Source organism: Protomyctophum parallelum (genome assembly GCF_964188405.1).
Source record: "Protomyctophum parallelum genome assembly, chromosome: 21".
Lineage (NCBI taxonomy): Eukaryota > Metazoa > Chordata > Actinopteri > Myctophiformes > Myctophidae > Protomyctophum > Protomyctophum parallelum.
The window spans coordinates 11302498-11319700 of record NC_139713.1 but is presented as its reverse complement, the minus strand read 5'-3'; the positions used below and the strand labels follow the sequence as shown (position 1 = coordinate 11319700).

General features: G+C 42.5%; 1 protein-coding gene across 1 annotated transcript in view; it reads left to right on the top strand.

Moving 5' to 3' along the window:
* The window catches only part of gpsm1b (G protein signaling modulator 1b), a 35881-nt gene extending 19551 nt beyond the window's left edge, over positions 1–16330 (top strand). Inside the window, exons 8-14 of the mRNA XM_083794242.1 lie at positions 669–777; positions 1142–1256; positions 4420–4490; positions 5363–5527; positions 11487–11640; positions 12794–12999; positions 13896–16330. Coding sequence (XP_083650368.1) covers positions 669–777; positions 1142–1256; positions 4420–4490; positions 5363–5527; positions 11487–11640; positions 12794–12999; positions 13896–14087 — 1012 coding nt within the window. The 3' untranslated portion in view covers positions 14088–16330. The remainder of the gene's footprint in view (positions 1–668; positions 778–1141; positions 1257–4419; positions 4491–5362; positions 5528–11486; positions 11641–12793; positions 13000–13895) is intronic.
* Positions 16331–17203: the final 873 nt, after the last annotated feature.

Genomic DNA, 17203 nt, shown 5'->3' with positions numbered 1-17203 from the left:
ACACCCACCCACCCACGAACACACGCACGCACGCACTCACGCACGCTCACACCCACCCACCCACTCACGCACGCTCACACCCACCCACCCACCCACGCACGCTCACACCCACCCACCCACCCACGCACGCTCACACCCACCCACCCACGCACGCTCACAACCACCCACCCATGCACGCACACACGCACGCACCCATCCACGCTATGTTGCATGCACGCATCAGCGTTCTCAAATAAACATGAGAAATTGCATCTGAGCCAGTCTTCCATCTTTTATTTTTTGAATGCCGCTTTTTTCCACTTATAGTTGGTTTATGAGTTAAGTTATTTTCAAAGCTGAGCACCCACTGCCTTAACCAAAGGGCAGTCTCTCCAGAGGAAGCGCACCTGCTTTTCTTTCTTTACATACACACTTACTGTATTTGCAACTTATTTTCTTTGCTTGTTAAAGACATTCACGTATTTATGCGTAGTATTTTGCGTCTGTCCAAAGGGTCGGTGAGGGCCGTGCCTGCTGGAGTCTGGGAAACGCATACGTGTCTTTAGTGTATTTATGCGTAGTATTCTGCGTCTATCCAAAGGGTGGGTGAGGGCCGTGCCTGCTGGAGTCTGGGAAACGCATACGTGTCTTTGGTGTATTTATGCGTAGTATTTTGCGTCTGTCCAAAGGGTCGGTGAGGGCCGTGCCTGCTGGAGTCTGGGAAACGCATACGTGTCTTTGGGGAACCACAGACAGGCTCTCCACTACGCCCGCAAGCATCTGGACATCTCCAAAGAGGTACAAGGTTTTCACATGGATATAGATGTACTCACATGGTACGCTGTAGGGCTGGCTGCCACAGTGGTGGGGAAAAGTACCCACATTTTGTACTTGAGTAAAAGCATCAATACTGTGGTGTAGAAATACGAGTAAAAGTCTGGAATTCAAAATTTACTTGAGTAAAGTATCAAATGTACTTTAAAATACCAAAAGTGGAAAGTACACATTATGCGGAATGTCCCATTTTCAAGTTTTCAAATGTTTAAAAAGATAATGTTACAGTCTTGAGATTTCTGTGTGTGTGTGTGTGTGTGTGTGTGTGTGTGTGCGTGTGTGCGTGTGTGTGTGTGTGTGTGTGTGTGCGTGCGTGCGCGCCTATCAGATTGGGGACAGGAACGGGGAGCTGACCTCCAGGATGAACGTGGAGCAGCTGATGGACGCTCTGGGGGTCAGCGAGAGTGACCTTTCACCCTGCGGCTCAGAGTTTGAGATTCAAGGTGAGAGAACCATACCATAGATATTAAAAAATATAGATGCCTCATTGGTCGCTGCACTTTAGCTGGAGAGACCTGTCTCCAACGGGAGGAGGAAGTCAAGCGGAATCTCGGAAGGCAAAGTGCTGCTGGGAAAGAGGGAGTTCCGCCTCTGATTGGCCTATACCGAACGTCCCCAATACCGTTCTTCCGTTTTGCTCCGCTATACTTCGCAAGGAATCTCGGGAGAGTTTGTTAATGCAATCCAATCACGCATTGCCATTGCGTCCCGTTGCCTCCATGTTGCGTTCCGTTGAGATGCAGACGCCACAGAGCCGGAAGAGGCGTCTACCTTTATAAATCGGTATGGAACGTTCGGCATGGATTTATATATATATATATATATATATATATACATACACGTATATATTATTTTTTTGACGAATGGATATGTGTCTGTCTACTTCTTAAGGCAAAAAAACAGCTAGTGCGGAATTCTCCTTTAAGTTGTTTAGTATAAGAACTAGTCCAGAGTCTCACCGCTCTCTTCACATCACATCCTCCTGGCAACACACACACACACACACGCACGCACGCACACACACACACACACACACACACACACACAGACTGAGGGGGAAATACCACACTTGTCCTTTAACGACTCTCTTTTCAGTGTGGGAGTCCATATTATTTGCGTGAGATTGACTGCTAAAATATTTATTGGATGCTACAAATGTCCTGGAGACAATTTATTTGATTATAAGTGTACTTGTTCAGAAAGGGAACAGAGTAGTGTGGGATTTGTATTGTGATTGAGTTACCATTTAAGTGCTTATTCTTGGCAGTTAAATGAGCTTGGTCAGATTTAGTAGCAGTCATAGAGCACCGAAGTCTGACGTCACTTTCAGTAGAGGGCGCCAATACACAGGTTCATGTATTTTTTGAGTGGTGCAACCACTCCTACAACCAGCTTGCAATGTCCTCGTACGTGTTTGTGTGTGTGTCTGTGTGTGTGTCTGTCTCGTACTTGTTTGTGTGTCCGTGTGAGCATGAGTATGTGACTTAAAAATAGCAGTAGGGGGCGCCAGAAACAGTGAGAGGGGTAGTGACTCTAATGAGAGAGAGTGAGAGAGGTAGTGACTCTAATGAGAGAGAGAGATAGAGAGAGAGAGAGAGAGGGGGGGGGGGGGGGGGGGAATTGCACCACTCAGTTCACACGTGTGTGATTTTTATTTGCAGTGAAATCTCCAGGGCGATTTTAGGTCACTTCATATAAGAACTGTGTTTGAAAAATAAACCGACCACCTTTCTGTCAGGGGAGTGGCTGTGAGTCGTTAATGATGTCCATTCATATTTGATACAGCCAGTTTCTGGAGAAAATGGAATTAATGTGGCCGCAAAAGCCTTGAAACTACATATGAAGGCAATGTCACTGCTAATATACGTCAAGCCCAGCTGTCAACACATTGCGTTCCTGAGATTCCTCGTTGACGTAAGCTCAGCTGGTGGTGACTTGTACTAACCACAAAACATTAAATATCAATCAAATTAAAATAAACGTAATTAACATTCAGTTTCTGTTGTGCGACGGGCAGATGCAGCCACCCGCCTACCCGGAAATGTAGTCTCTGGGTTGTTTGACTCGTTTCTAACGCTTATTTTATTACTCTTTGGGTATATTTGTACATTTCCACCTTCAGTCGATGCTTCATATCCATATGAGTGAAAAGGCCGGGATGATCGGTTTATTTTTCAAACACAGTTCTTATATGAGGCGATCTAAAATCCCCCTATGGAGATTACAATGCAAATAACACGAACCTGTGGACTGACGCCCTCTACTGACAGTGACGTCAGGACTTCAGTGCTCTATTATTGCCGTGGTCTAGAAAGGAACCTGGTGATCTGGCTGTGCTCTCACTCAATCATGTGATTTGATGAGAAACAATATTCCTCTTCAACAGAATATTATTTTGGCTACAATGACGCCACACCCTTGTACTTGCAAATAGGGTAAGATTTACAGTACCGTAATAGAGAAAGGGTTCCCACGGTCCTGAAAAAAATAACGTATTCCAGGCCTGGAAAAGGTTTGGAAAATGAATCAAATGTATTGGATTTTTTTTAGAATTCACAGTTTCTGGCTATTGATTTTGTTCATAAATAAAACAAAAAAACATGTCCGAACACATTTATAGCATTATGTGAAATTCGTATTTTGTCACTTGACCAAAATATTAGATCTACAACATACATCTGTATGTTGCACCTTGATAGGTTGTTAGCTTGTAGATTTGTGGTTCGATGGAGTGCATGGAGCGCACACACACACACACACACACACACACACACACACACCACACTGTTTTACCACAGTGGACACCTCAGGACACAGACCTGTGTGTCCTGAGGTGATCAAAGTGGTGAGAAAAAGTGGTGGGAAGAAGTTGGCCTTCTTTTTTGCTAGCAACATTGCCCCTCCCCCCTAGTCACATGGATGGAAGTACACAGCATACGAAGGAAAAAACACAATGATAGACAAACATTGTCCGCGTCCTCACATAAGGCTGTTGCACGATGGACCGATTCAGTAGGCAAATTGGTAAATGGTGCATTTATATAGCGCCTTTCTTTATCCAAGACACTTTACTGTATATAGATTGTGCATTACATTCACCCATTCACACACACGCATTCATACACCGATTGCGACGGAAGCCATGCAAGGTACCAACCAGCACATCGGGAGCAATTTGGGGTTAAGTGTCTTGCCCAAGGACACTTCGACATGTAAACAGGAGGAGCCTGGATTCGAACCGTCGACCCATGGATCATTGGCCTGCTCTACCTCTTGAGCCACAGTCGCCCCAAAGAGTCCCTTATTCAGACTGCGTCTCTGGTTGTCTGTCTAAGTTAGCTCTCCTGTCTTTACCAAACGTCATGGGACCACAGACCACCAGCAGCATTGATATAGCACTCTGTTGCAGAACAACACAAAAAAGGAACGACACAAGGGAAAGCCATACACATGAGTCAGTTCACGGGAGGGTTTCAAACTAAAACTGTACTAGAACTAGAAGTATAGAAGAGATACTGCAAACTTTTACATTGAAAGTTGTGACAGATATTGTTTCCCCCCCTCCTCCTTCCCCTCCCTTTTTTTCTTTATTTCTTTTTAAATTAGGAGCTAGACCCAAATTTACCAAGAGAAACAGCATGGACAGTGTGGAACTGTGGAAGTACTCATCAGATAAGGTGATTTCTCTTTTCTAAAGGTACCTTAAAGGATCAATTTTTCAACCAGAGCTTATTGTCTCCACCAGGCCGAAGGCATGGGGAGACTGTGTGTGTGTGTGTGTGTGTGTGTGTGTGTGTGTGTGTGTGTGTGTGTGTGTGTGTGTGTGTGTGTGTGTGTGTGTGTGTGTGTGTGTGTGTGTGTGTGTGTGCGTGTGCGTGTGCGTGTGTGAAAATGGCAGATCTATATATAATTGTATAGCTCGTAGCACGGCACTCGGTGCCGCGCTATGAGCTTGTAGATCTGCTATTTTTCAACAGCTAAAGTATAAATAATGCTAGTTAAAACACCATGAGGGGTTACCGTCCTGAGTGGATTTAAAGTTATACGTCCATGTACTAAGGCTGAGTACTTTAACCTATTTTGAGCGGGAACCCATTTTGGTGTTTTAAACATTATGTTATAATTTAGCTATTGAAAAATAGCAGATCTACAAGCGCATAGCGCGCCACCGAGTTGCGCGCTATGCGCTTGTAGGTCTGCTATTTTTGAAAAATCGTGGAAATATTCATGAGGTCGGGTCAAAATGGGTTAATCCACCTCTGCTTGTGCTGTAGAACGGGGACGGTCAGGACATGGACAGTATATTATTTATTCCACCTCTGCCTGTAGAACGGGGACGGTCAGGACATGGACAGTATATTATTTATTCCACCTCTGCCTGTAGAACGGGGACAGTCAGGACATGGACAGTATATTATTTATTCCACCTCTGCCTGTAGAACGGGGACAGTCAGGACATGGACAGTATATTATTTATTCCACCTCTGCCTGTAGAACGGGGACAGTCAGGACATGGACAGTATATTATTTATTCCACCTCTGCCTGTAGAACGGGGACAGTCAGGACATGGACAGTATATCCAGGAGATCCAAGCTGTCCCAGCCGGGTAAGAGGAAGGGCTATCCCGACAGCCAGTCGTCAGACGAACGCCAGTGGCTGGACTCTCCCGTCGACGCCGATGACATCACTGTGCAAGTCCCGCCTTCAGTGCCAGTAAGTCATCAGTTATATGAATGAAGCGAAGTTGAGTCAGTTAAAAATGTTTGCTTTTAAAAGAAATGCATATAAAATTGTATTTTGCTAAACTTTTCAAAAGGTTTCACGAATAGCAACGAATAACAAGCTGCTACGGAGTGCTATTCCCCAATTTAATCCTTGCGTAGGACAAAAAAAGACGATTTGCTCGTCCACATGACGGAAATCGACACTATAGCGGAATAACACACAGTTAAGCATTTTATAATGAATGACTTATACTGTCAAGTATCATAATACTGGACTTTTGTTTTTTATGATAGCTCATCATACTATAATAACCGAATATATATATATATTATATATATATATATATATATATATATATATAACCGAATGTCTGAGTGTGTGTGTGTCCGTGTGTCTGTCAGAAACAGTGCCGTAACTTACTGCCTGCACCAATCACTCCCACTTTTCACACAGGCATTGACCATATGAATATGGAGGGCGTAACGAAGCCCTTTTTTCGATTTGACACATTAATGATTATTAATTAATTTATTAGTCAATTAGTCAATTACAAACGCACCCGGGCGCAGTACCCTTCACGGCCACAAGGGGGGGGGGGGGAAATATCTCACAACGGGTAAGGACTAGTGATTATAATTATACATCGTTTTAAGCAGATTATAATTAGTTTATAAAATGCATTATCTAGACTGATGGTTGGAAAGGTAATCAGAGACGTGGCTTGTTGCTGACACCAGCGATGTCTGAGTGTCTTGCGATCGCTTAAACCCCAAGTTAAACCCCAGTTCCTTCAGAGTATAAAGTGTATCACCTCCTAAATGCATTATCCTCATCCTCCACCTCTCATTCCCTCCATGCATTTTAGACACCCTTTTTAGTCGGTCGATAAGATTGTTAATGGACTTAGCGAGCTGAAGGCCAGGAGACGAGATCTCGTTATATACAGCATCTGCTGAGGAGTCTGCTTTATACCTGCAGAGCCAGGGCAAGACATATGGACAGCTGATGCAATCAGTGATGGCTAAGTATTTAAAACCCCCAGGTTATTTCCTTTTAGCTTTTTTGCTGCTATCTACGTTTATAAACGTAGCTAGGCTATCGGTACCTACTGGTGCTGCTAACTACGCGTACGTTCGTAGACAACCGTATACTCCATATGAAAGCAGCGACCGTCAATTTACCTTTTAGCATTGCTCCGTTAGTATGGAGAGCCTCCGTCCCCACCAGCTATGGGATTTTTCCCTTCATTGTCAATGGCAAAAATATGAGACAAAAGCTTCCCCTCAAAACAGTTTTAAAATGCATGTTATTACTTCAACTTTCATTTTAGAATGGAAGTCAAAGACACTCTGATTAGGTGATTACATCATAGATATGTCATAGACGAGGATGATGTCATCATAGATCCACATTCACAATTTTCTTTCTTTCGTTTCTTCCCAATCTTCATCATGAATAGTGCTATAATATAGCTGTTGTATTACAATATTGATCCTGGACGTACAAGGTTTATACACTAATATTATTTTAAGCCTATGAGAGTGCTTTGGATATTCTAATATTGACAGGAACGCATGTTGACGCTTCGCAACTCTCTCGATCTTTCGCCAGCGTATATTTATTGTTTTCATTGTATTGTGTGGGAGTGGACAGAGAAGAGGGTCTGTAATAAGGGTAGTGGGTGCAAACTGGAATGCTGGTTCCTATAGCAACGCTGATGTCATTTAGGAAGAACCTTTTGCCCCTCCCACATTCACTGTCTTTCCTTCTTTTTCGTTCACAGAACCCCCCCCCCCCCCATCTCTCTCTCTCTTTCTGTTTCTATCCCCCTCTCTTTCTGTCTCTTTCCCCTCCCCTCTCCCTCTCTCTCTCTCTTTCTGTCTCTCTCTCTCTGTCTGTCCACCCCCCCCCCACTCTCTCTCTGTCTGTCTGTCTGTCTGTCTGTCTGTCTCTCTCTCTCTTTCTGTCCCCCACTCTGTCTCTCTCTCTCTCTGTCTCTCTGTCTGTCTCTCTCTCCCTCTCTCTCATTCGATTCGCACACAAGTCTCCCTCTTCGTCCCTTTCTCCTCTCGGAGGTGTTCTGTCCCAGTGCCCTAATTGAGTAACTGGACAATAAGCACCGTTGCTGTCGGGGGAGGGACCTGGCATCGCCACATTTCAACTTTTTGTGTTTCCTTTCCCCCGTAGGTTTATGCCCTGCTTTGTCATATAAAGTGTCGCACGGGAGTTGTGATAATAGCCGATTTACAACCATAGATCATGTTCTTACTTACTTTTCAGCTAATAGTGTAGATTTTCGTCTTACACAAATATTACATTCCCATTGACAATGAATGGAGAAGTTACATCATCTGTGTCTGAGCAAATAGGCATGTTACGTCATGATGATGTACAATGGTAAGCGCGCCCCTCACATCACTTTTTATAATGAAAAGGGAACGGTTTTGGACATACAAGGTTTTCAGTCGACGACGCGGAAAGCAGAGATTCAAACAGAGATACAGCGGTAGAGGACACCTGGTCACAGCACAGTGGTAATCAAGAGGGCAAGCTAATGACAATCCATTGATTTTTGCATTGACTTGCAATAGAAATGCAACATCGTAAAGAACTAGTGCAACGGTATATCAAACAAATCAATTTAAAAAATCTATTAATAACCGTTCCCTGTTGTATGTGGCATGTCATTGTACGCAAAAAGTATAAAACAGTGGCTCACAAAGCGCAAGCGTGTAGATTTGCTACTTTTAGTGCTGTTATGGGAATAGTTTTATTTCCCCACAACGGTCCATACTACATTTTAAAGCATGTGGTTTTTTGCCGGGCGTCGTGGGGCGTCTGTGCACAATAGATACTGATAATGGTGGCATGCTAATGAATGAATGTGGCTGTGGCTGTATATATACGCCTCTCTCAACCCGGGACATTGTCACCCCTCGCTTGTCCCCTCAGCCATCACTCCGCTGACAGTGCGACCTCGATCGGAGGGACCCCATCCCATCCACCCCACCCCACCCCTACAGCCCCCACGCACGCGCCCGCTCCCCATAATGAGTTGTTTTCCCACACTGGGGAGAACAGGGCTACAGCTGGGGCACAATGATGACCCGCAAGGAGTGACACACAGAACGAGAGAGAGAGAGAGAGAAAGAGAGAGAGAGAGGAGAGGGAGGGAGAGAGAGGGGGGGGTGAGAGAGAGAGAGGGGAGGGATAGATTGTCGGACGTTGAAGGGAGGGGGCACTGGAGAGAAGGACTGAGGAGAGCAGTGTAAAATGGTGAGTTGAGGAGGGGGATAAGAGGGTTTGTGTGAAGTGGCCGTGCAGACGGATGAGAAGGGCGAGCGGACGGAGAGAGCAGTAGGACAGAGAGAGTAGAAGAACCGGGGCGGTAAGATGCGTCATGCTTCGGTAACAACGTGACTGGATTGGAGTGATGCTATAGAAATGACTTGTGTGTGTGTGTGTGTGTGGATTGGTGACCCCGCATGCTGCCTGCCACCTAACTTTGGTCTCTTCTTGCTCTTGTTATTATATTGGTCTGTCAGTTTGTCAAGACTCGGCTTGTTTGTTTTCCTTTCTTTTTTTTTGTCTGATAAGGAGGAAAACTGCTAATTCATTTAACCACTTGAACCCCAGCATCCGTATTCTGGGGGTAACATTAGCCAAAGATGGCACATTTGCGACGCATTGTAAAACTTGTAGATTGTCTATTTTTGGCGTGAGATTTGGTGTAAAAAAACAGCGCCTTTTGTCCCTCTAGACCAAATCTCTTTGCTGAAGATATTGTGATCTACAAGATCTATATTTTCACTGAATGTCTGCCTATTATGACCAGCACATAGGGATCACTAGGGTTCATATGGTTACACGTTCTTCCCAATGATGCTGACCTACTTAATAATTATGCTACTCCATACTGTATAGAAAGAAGCATAAACCTTTAGTAAGTGTTGGTAGCGCATCAAAATATGAGCACCGTTAGGCCTGATTTACATGAGGTCTATTTCGCATTAACTACACAGGCTGACACCTTTATTTGCTGTGAAAGATCATCGGTTTTGCTGCGTTCTGTGTGAATGTACACAGTTTTTTTCCTTTTTTTGTGCTAAAAATAGCTGATCTTCAAGCCCACAACATGTTGCTATTTTCGCCAGAATGTTCACGCCAGGGTTAGCCTGACTCCAGCCCTGAATCGCTACCATTAAAAATAAATGTCTCCTGGCGATTGAAACGAAATAAAAATTGAGACGTCAGAGTGTTGGACTGCCCCAGGGTACGGTTATTTTCTTTAATGTGGTAAATGATTCTTATTCTGCTATGATGATGGAACACACAGTAGACGTATTGTTGACTATACTTTAAGCTGCTAGTGTTGCACTTTAGGGAGCTGAGCATTATTGTTCCAGGGGCCATAACCAAAGAGCTTTTAGCATCAGACTCTATTGATCTGTGAGTCCTCTTCTGTTCTGTTTTTCCATTAACCTGGATTGTGTTTTTCTTTGGCCGACCACGATAATATGAGATAATCGCATCTCACTTTTACAACACAAGGAGCATTGTTGATTTGAAACGTTGTGAAAGGTGTTAAAATGTGTTTTCTACATTTATCTCAAAGAGTGTCCTTGTGGGAGTCGGACCCCATGCTGAGAACCAGTGTGCTTAAGAGAATTTACTAAGAAAAGGAAGTCATTCATTTAACTGAATCACATGTTCTTGGACTGCTGTGTGTCCTGTGCTGATTTTACTCAAACCTTTGTTCCAAGGAGCGTGATTGTTTTTTTAATGTCATCTTTAAACATTTTGATCATTATCATTCACAAGCAGAAACACATCACCTAACTCTGTGTAATCAACAGCTTGCCCAGGCCAGCGTTGCCCAAGTTATTGTGCTGATAGATGGAGAGAAAGAGTAAGATTTGTGTGACAATGTACAGTATACTGTGCAGTATATACTGTGCCTGTACAGTATACTGAGCCAGCGTGAAGCTGACAAAAGGCAATTTCCTATTATATTCCCAAGACATTTTTAGAGGTCATCGCTGCTGGGGACTTTGTACTGGACTGGAAATGGGTAGCTTATTTTTATGATGTATTTTTATATTAATAATGGGAGATGGTCTGTAATTGCACCTTGAACATCTAGGTCACGGCGTTCTTTCTAAGAAAGCCATCCCGTGTGAGCTGGCCCATTCTATTTATTATCATCTCTAGAAGAGGTAAAATAAATACCAATTTTGCCACGGATGACGTCATCGGCTAGACTCTTCTAAGAGCCAGTCCATCAGGAAGTGAATGGTGGTTGAATCGGGCTGAAACCATGGCCAAATATGGAGTCGTACAAGAGATACTGTACGTACAGTATGCCATAGATCAGTGGTTCTCAAACTTTTTAGCTCGAGACCCAAAAGAGAAGTTTGATGTCTCGCCGGGACCCAAACTAGTGAAAATAGTCAATCTACAAGCTCACGTTGGTGAGTTTTCTAACCCATTTTTTCACCAAGTGTCAACTGTCAATTTTTCTAATCTAATCCTGGGCTCTACTCTTCCTCTGCCAACCTGGCGAGAGCAACGGACTGACCTCATGCTTCCTTCAATGCATGAGCGTCAAGCTCCCTATCGCTTTCACCTGACAGGGGGGGAGTTTCCCCGGTTGGACGTAGCACGTGGAAGGAACACGTTATTCCAACCAGTTCCTTTCCCCTCCATCAGGCACCCCGGCTGGGCAGGGGGAGGTAGTTTATAGAGACCCTTTCGCCAACCCCGCCTCGGGTATGGGCACTGAAACATTCTGCATTTTCTTTACTTTTGGTACTTTAAGTACATTTTGATGCCAATACTTTTGTACTTTTACTCAAGTATTTCAATATTGCAGTATTGCTACTTTCACTTAAGCAAAACATTTGAGAACTTTTTCCACCACTACATGTAATTCTGTTTTGTTTTTCAGAAACTGGGTCGTGACCCCTCAGATGAAGACTGCTTCTTTGATCTCCTGAGCAAGTTCCAGAGCAGCCGCATGGATGACCAGCGCTGCAATCTAGATGAGACCCAAAATGGAGACGGTGCTGCTGACTCCATCCCATCACTACATGACATGATAGGTAGGTTTTATATCATTTTTTCGCTCTTTTTGTGCGACCACTGTTCACTGAGTGCCATCTGGTGGACAAAAGTGGTGGAGTGTGCAAAGGCCAAGACTAAAACAGAAACTAATGGCTATGGAGAAACAACGACAGTGAGGGCGGGGCCCTGGCAACCGTGCATAGCAACCAGAGCTGTTCCAAAAATGAAACGCAGCGAGGCTATCTTATCAAACGCCTTAAGACGAGCCTGCTCGTCATGAGTACCCAGCGTAATTAATTTATAGGACGAGTATACCTGTTGTAAAAGTTGTAAAACAAAGTATAAAATAGGGCTTTAATGGTTAATTAATAATCATATCAATCCATTAATAATTGCTTCTAGATTATGCGAAGAATCGAAAAGGTTATCAATTAAATAATCACTAAGGAAATAGTCCATACTGGTAAACTATTGCCTTGAAGCAGAATGATAAGAAAAAGTCTTATCTTTGTTTCTGACATTTAGTAGAGATGTTTAGGAACATCTGAACCTCAAGACAATTTGTTCTGCTTCTGTCGTTTGAGTTTGACCTCGACACTGTGATCAAATTGTAATCACTTGTACTGTATCTGCCATCCTATGCAGTGGTGGAAGATTTCTGACTTAAGTAAAAGTAGCATTTAAACTGTGGTAGCATTACCACAGTTTAAAAATACTTTTTTACAAGTCTTAAGTCTTATTGATCATGAACCACTATTTTATACTTTGGCCATTTGAAAATAGATTTTAATTTAGAAAACTGTTTAGTTTTAATTGATAATTTGATTAATTATTTGTCTTCTAAATTTGCACAACTAAAGCTGTCAAACGAATGTAGTGGAGTAAAAAAAAGAATGATTTAACCCATTTTGGGCGGGAACCCCTTTTGGTGTTTTAAACATTGTTATAATTTAGCTATTGAAAAATAGCAGATCTACAAGCTCGTAGCGCGCCACTCGGTGGCGCGCTATGAGCTTGTAGGTCTGCTATTTTAGAAAAATCTTGAAAATATTTATTTCAGAAAACTGGAGGATTTAAAATATTAAGCCTAAATGGGGTGATAAGTGGGACTAGGGAATAGGGAGGGAAGAAATGCTTCCCGGTCTTTCAGTCTGTCTGTGCAAAGATTGACCCCATGCATGCGTCTCTCAGATCCTGCACTCACCACGTCGCCCCAGACAGAGGAGCTGTTTGATTTGATTGCCAGCACCCAGAGTCGACGCCTTGATGACCAACGGGTTAATGTTGGCAACCTGCCAGGCCTGCGGATCACCCACAACAACCTAGGGAGCCTGGTGGGCGAAGGCGACCCCCAGGAACCCAGCGACGATTTCTTCAATATGCTCATTAAGTGCCAGGTGGGAACACACTTCAGAAATCACAGGTGCTCAACGGGTTGTAACGACCGAATTGGGGTGAAAAGGGGGTTGAAAGAAAAGACTCAAATGCAATTAAAACCTTTTAATTGCAATTAATTTCTTCAGAACTGCTACCGCTTGACAATTCAAAAATGAACTTAATTAATTTAATATATCCTTTCTAGAACTGTGAGCCTTTGAACTACTTTTACAATGTCTGACTGTTTTGCATGTTTTTTATTGACCTTTATTTAATCAGGGAAGACCATTGAGCGCATGATCTCTTTTGCAAGAATTACAATTTACAATTTAGGCATTTAGCAGACGCTCTTAATCCAGAGCGACTTACAATAATCAGGAACAAAAGCATGGGAATACATCACAAAAGCATTTATCATAAAACATGCGTAAGCTAAGAAAGTAACAGTGGAATATCTATATTATGAGACTATACATATAAGCTATATATATACTACTATGCTATACAGTACATATGTACTATGGCGTGCTATGACTATATTTACAATGCAATTATAGTGCCGTCTACATAACATGCTATAAGTCTGTATCAGATGCTATCTAAGTCTACAGAAATGCTATCTAAGGGGGCATGAATGCAAGAATGCCCCGAGTACAACAAGATCACAGTGTACAAAAAAACAACAACAAATTACACAATTTTACATATGGTGAAATATGGTGAGCAATATAAAAAGAATAATCATAATGATAATACACCGGGGCTACAAAAAAACAGGTACAGTCGCTACAGTATGTGTTTGCAAGTAGTGCCTCAGATGACTCTATAGAGACCGGTTTATCCATTTTCAGAGAGTCCTGATTTGTTTGCCTTTTGTCCTCTCTCACTCGGTCACTCTCTGCTCATCTGTCTGCAGTCCTCACGGATTGACGACCAGCGCTGCTCCCCGCCAGAGGCCGGTCCTCATGCGCCCACGGTGCCCGACGAGGACTTCTTCAGCCTCATCCAGAGGGTGCAGGCCAAGCGCATGGACGAGCAGCGCGTCCAGCTGCCCTCCGACGACCCCGACAGCCCTGATCCTGAGCACCCCGGGGGAGATTCCAGCTAGGACTGAAGCTCCGTGTCAAAGAAATGGGGAATACATGGAAAATATAGTAGCTATTTCGAGGTGAAGGGTTTGAACTCGCTATGTTTTTGTGACCCGTTCTTCTCGCTCGTAAGTCGTCATATATAGACGCTTGGTCAAGACCTCTTTCACGTCCGGTGCGGGCGCGAACGGTACCCCGTTTGTGTCCCATATGAACGTGGACGGATTATTATTTTCACATCATTTTTTTTTTTAAACATGGCCGTCTGATCCCGAATGTTGAAAAGTGATGTTAAAGTTGTACCTGGTGGGTTCATTGGTGATGCAATGGGGTCCTGGCCAAAGCGTGAGTGTGTGACGAGTTCGGGGCGAGAATGTGTCGGTTCTTGATGAAGAGGTAAATCCTGTGTGCAATAGGTGGTGCCCTGCCAGCTGTCACTCATCGTATTACGTTTTAAATGTCTGTATATAAAATAAGAAATCAAGCAGAATTTGAGCCAGGACACGTGGGGCAAAAGAGCTACTGTTTGACTTTATAATTTTGGGACGTTAAGATAAAAAAGACAAGATGTTTACCGTGTCGAATGCCTTAATCAACATTTTGTCAGACTCTCAGATTGTAATTCCCCAAGTGTCACATGATCACATCATGTCTTGTGGTTGATACGTGCATGATGAGTATTAACCATGAAGGATTGACGTGGAACACTGGTGTCATTTGTATAAACAGTATTAAGGATGGCCAACAGTAGACGAGCGGAATCCGTACATTGCTAGTATTATCATCAATCTGATGACCAGAATCACGGTTCGATTACTAGACATATCGGGGGAAATCCACGCCTTTGATTTTGATATCCCCCTCTGCTGGTCATCGTTGTTTTTTATCGCCAGTGGGGGATATGTTTTATCACTGCGTCTGGTCAGACTGAGTTAAATACATGCATTTTCTTTTGGGGAAATGCAAATGTATTTTATGTTTCATAATTTAACAATTGAATTGTTTGTCAATCACATTAACCCTGGCATCCCTATTCAGGCCAATTTTGTGGTAAAAACAAAACAAAAAACATTACCACTGATTAATAAATTATAGTTCATTTAGCCCTTGGGGATAGAAGCCAGCCTTTGATCTTGAATATTTTGAAGGAGAAAGTTATTGTAATAATGATATTGAGCTCAAATTATAATGATTTTAAGCACTTTTATCATATTTCATTGATGAGCTTTTCTTAACTGTACCATATCCTTTGCATATTTTTGAGAATAATTTTGTAAAGATTAGAGTGTTATCATAAATGCAATTAGTGCCTAATAGTATACATTTCTATTCATTTCCGAGTCCCTTACAGAGCAGCCAAGTTCACCAAAGAGAGGTGCACACTAAAACGTTTAAATAAAATTAAATGTTTTGGGGTCAAAGTGAGTTTGAAACATAAGTATAATCATTTCACTGTACATATCTGTACTGTCCTCTCTTTGGGGCTCACTGTAAAATTAAATAATAGTGCACACCTCCTTTTTGTACCTCAAAGGTCAGCCTAAGCAATACTACGTGAACAAGTACATGGTGATCAATACTGTCTGTATTTCTCTTATGGCTGTTTTGAACTACACAAACTGAGTGAACCCTGGCGTGTGTTTTTACACACGCGACGGCTGGAGGTGATGATACATACTAACCTTGAGTTCTGGGAACCCACTGTACTTTTATTTAGTTATTTTATTTTTTATTACAAGAGTTGATTGTTGATACCACCCCCCGTGGTTATAATGTAAAAAGAAAATCATCACAGAACTTCACAGGTTCTGGACATTTTCAGGTTATGGAAGGTTCTTGTTAGTCAGTGGTTCCCAAACTGGTGGTCAGGACTCCCAGGGGCTTCCCCAACCTTTTTTTTTTTTTTTGGAGGGGGTCCCCTAGATCATTAGCTTAATGTGCAACATTGTTTTCTCACTCAACAGTATATGAATATGATTCTTTTGGGGGGGTCGCGGACAGTAAAAGTTTAGGCCTTGTTCTAGGTTAATGATAAAGAACAGGTCCCTGCTATGAAAACACCGGTTATCCCCCCCCCCCCCTCCTCCTCCCCCCTCCTCCTCCTTTCTCCTCCCAGAAGAACATGCTTCCGGACTAACTGGTATCCAACCCCTTTTTGTCAATGGCATGCCATGATGATATGTACATATATATTTTTTGTATTTATGTTCCTTTTGAGGATGTGACAATGTTCCCCGTGCTTTTAATAAATGTCTCATTTGGCTTTGTTGTCGTTTTGTTTTGCAAGAGCTGAATTCACTTTCTATTGAATGGGAACCTATTGGTCAACTAGAATGATTGAATAATACTTTATTCATAAGTTTGTTAACGGTACAGGAATTACAGTCAAAGCCGCAATAGCACAAACTTTGGCATGCTACTAGTCCTACATGCTTACACCTAGAAACCCCATTCAAACCTATTTAGGTTCATCATATGGTGGACATGTTTGCCTGAAAAGAAATCTTTGAAATGTTTCATAGTTTTAGAAATATAAGGCTTTCAAATTTGAGACATTTATAAATATGAGCCTTATATTTCTAAAACTATGAAACATTTCAAAGATTTTTTTTTCAGGCATACATGTCCACCGTAAGATGAACTAAATAGGTTAGAATGGGGTTTCTAGATGTAAGTATGTAGGCCAAATTTGTGCTATTGCCATAGAGAATGCATTGGGCGTTTTAAGTGAAATAACTCAGAAACTACAAAACATTTCAAAGTAAAAGGTTCCAGCATGTGTGCCCTCAGTAAGCTGAATTATAAAAAGTGTGAATGGAGTTCTAAAAAACGTCTAAAAATAGACGTCTAAAACACGTCTATTTTTAGACGTGTTGTAGACGTCTATTTTTAGACGCTCGTCTAATAGCCCATATCGTACGGCATACTGTAGCACGTTTTTCATCATTTTTGAGGATTTGAAAAAAATGAAAAAATAAATAACATAAGTTATAGCCCATCGTTTTTTGAAAAAAAAAATTAACCTCGTTTTTCTACATTTTTGAACATGGGCTACAGCCCCTACCGTACGGCATACTATAGCACGCAGTTTTTCATCATTTTTGAGGATTTGAAAAAAAAGAAAAAACATGGGTTA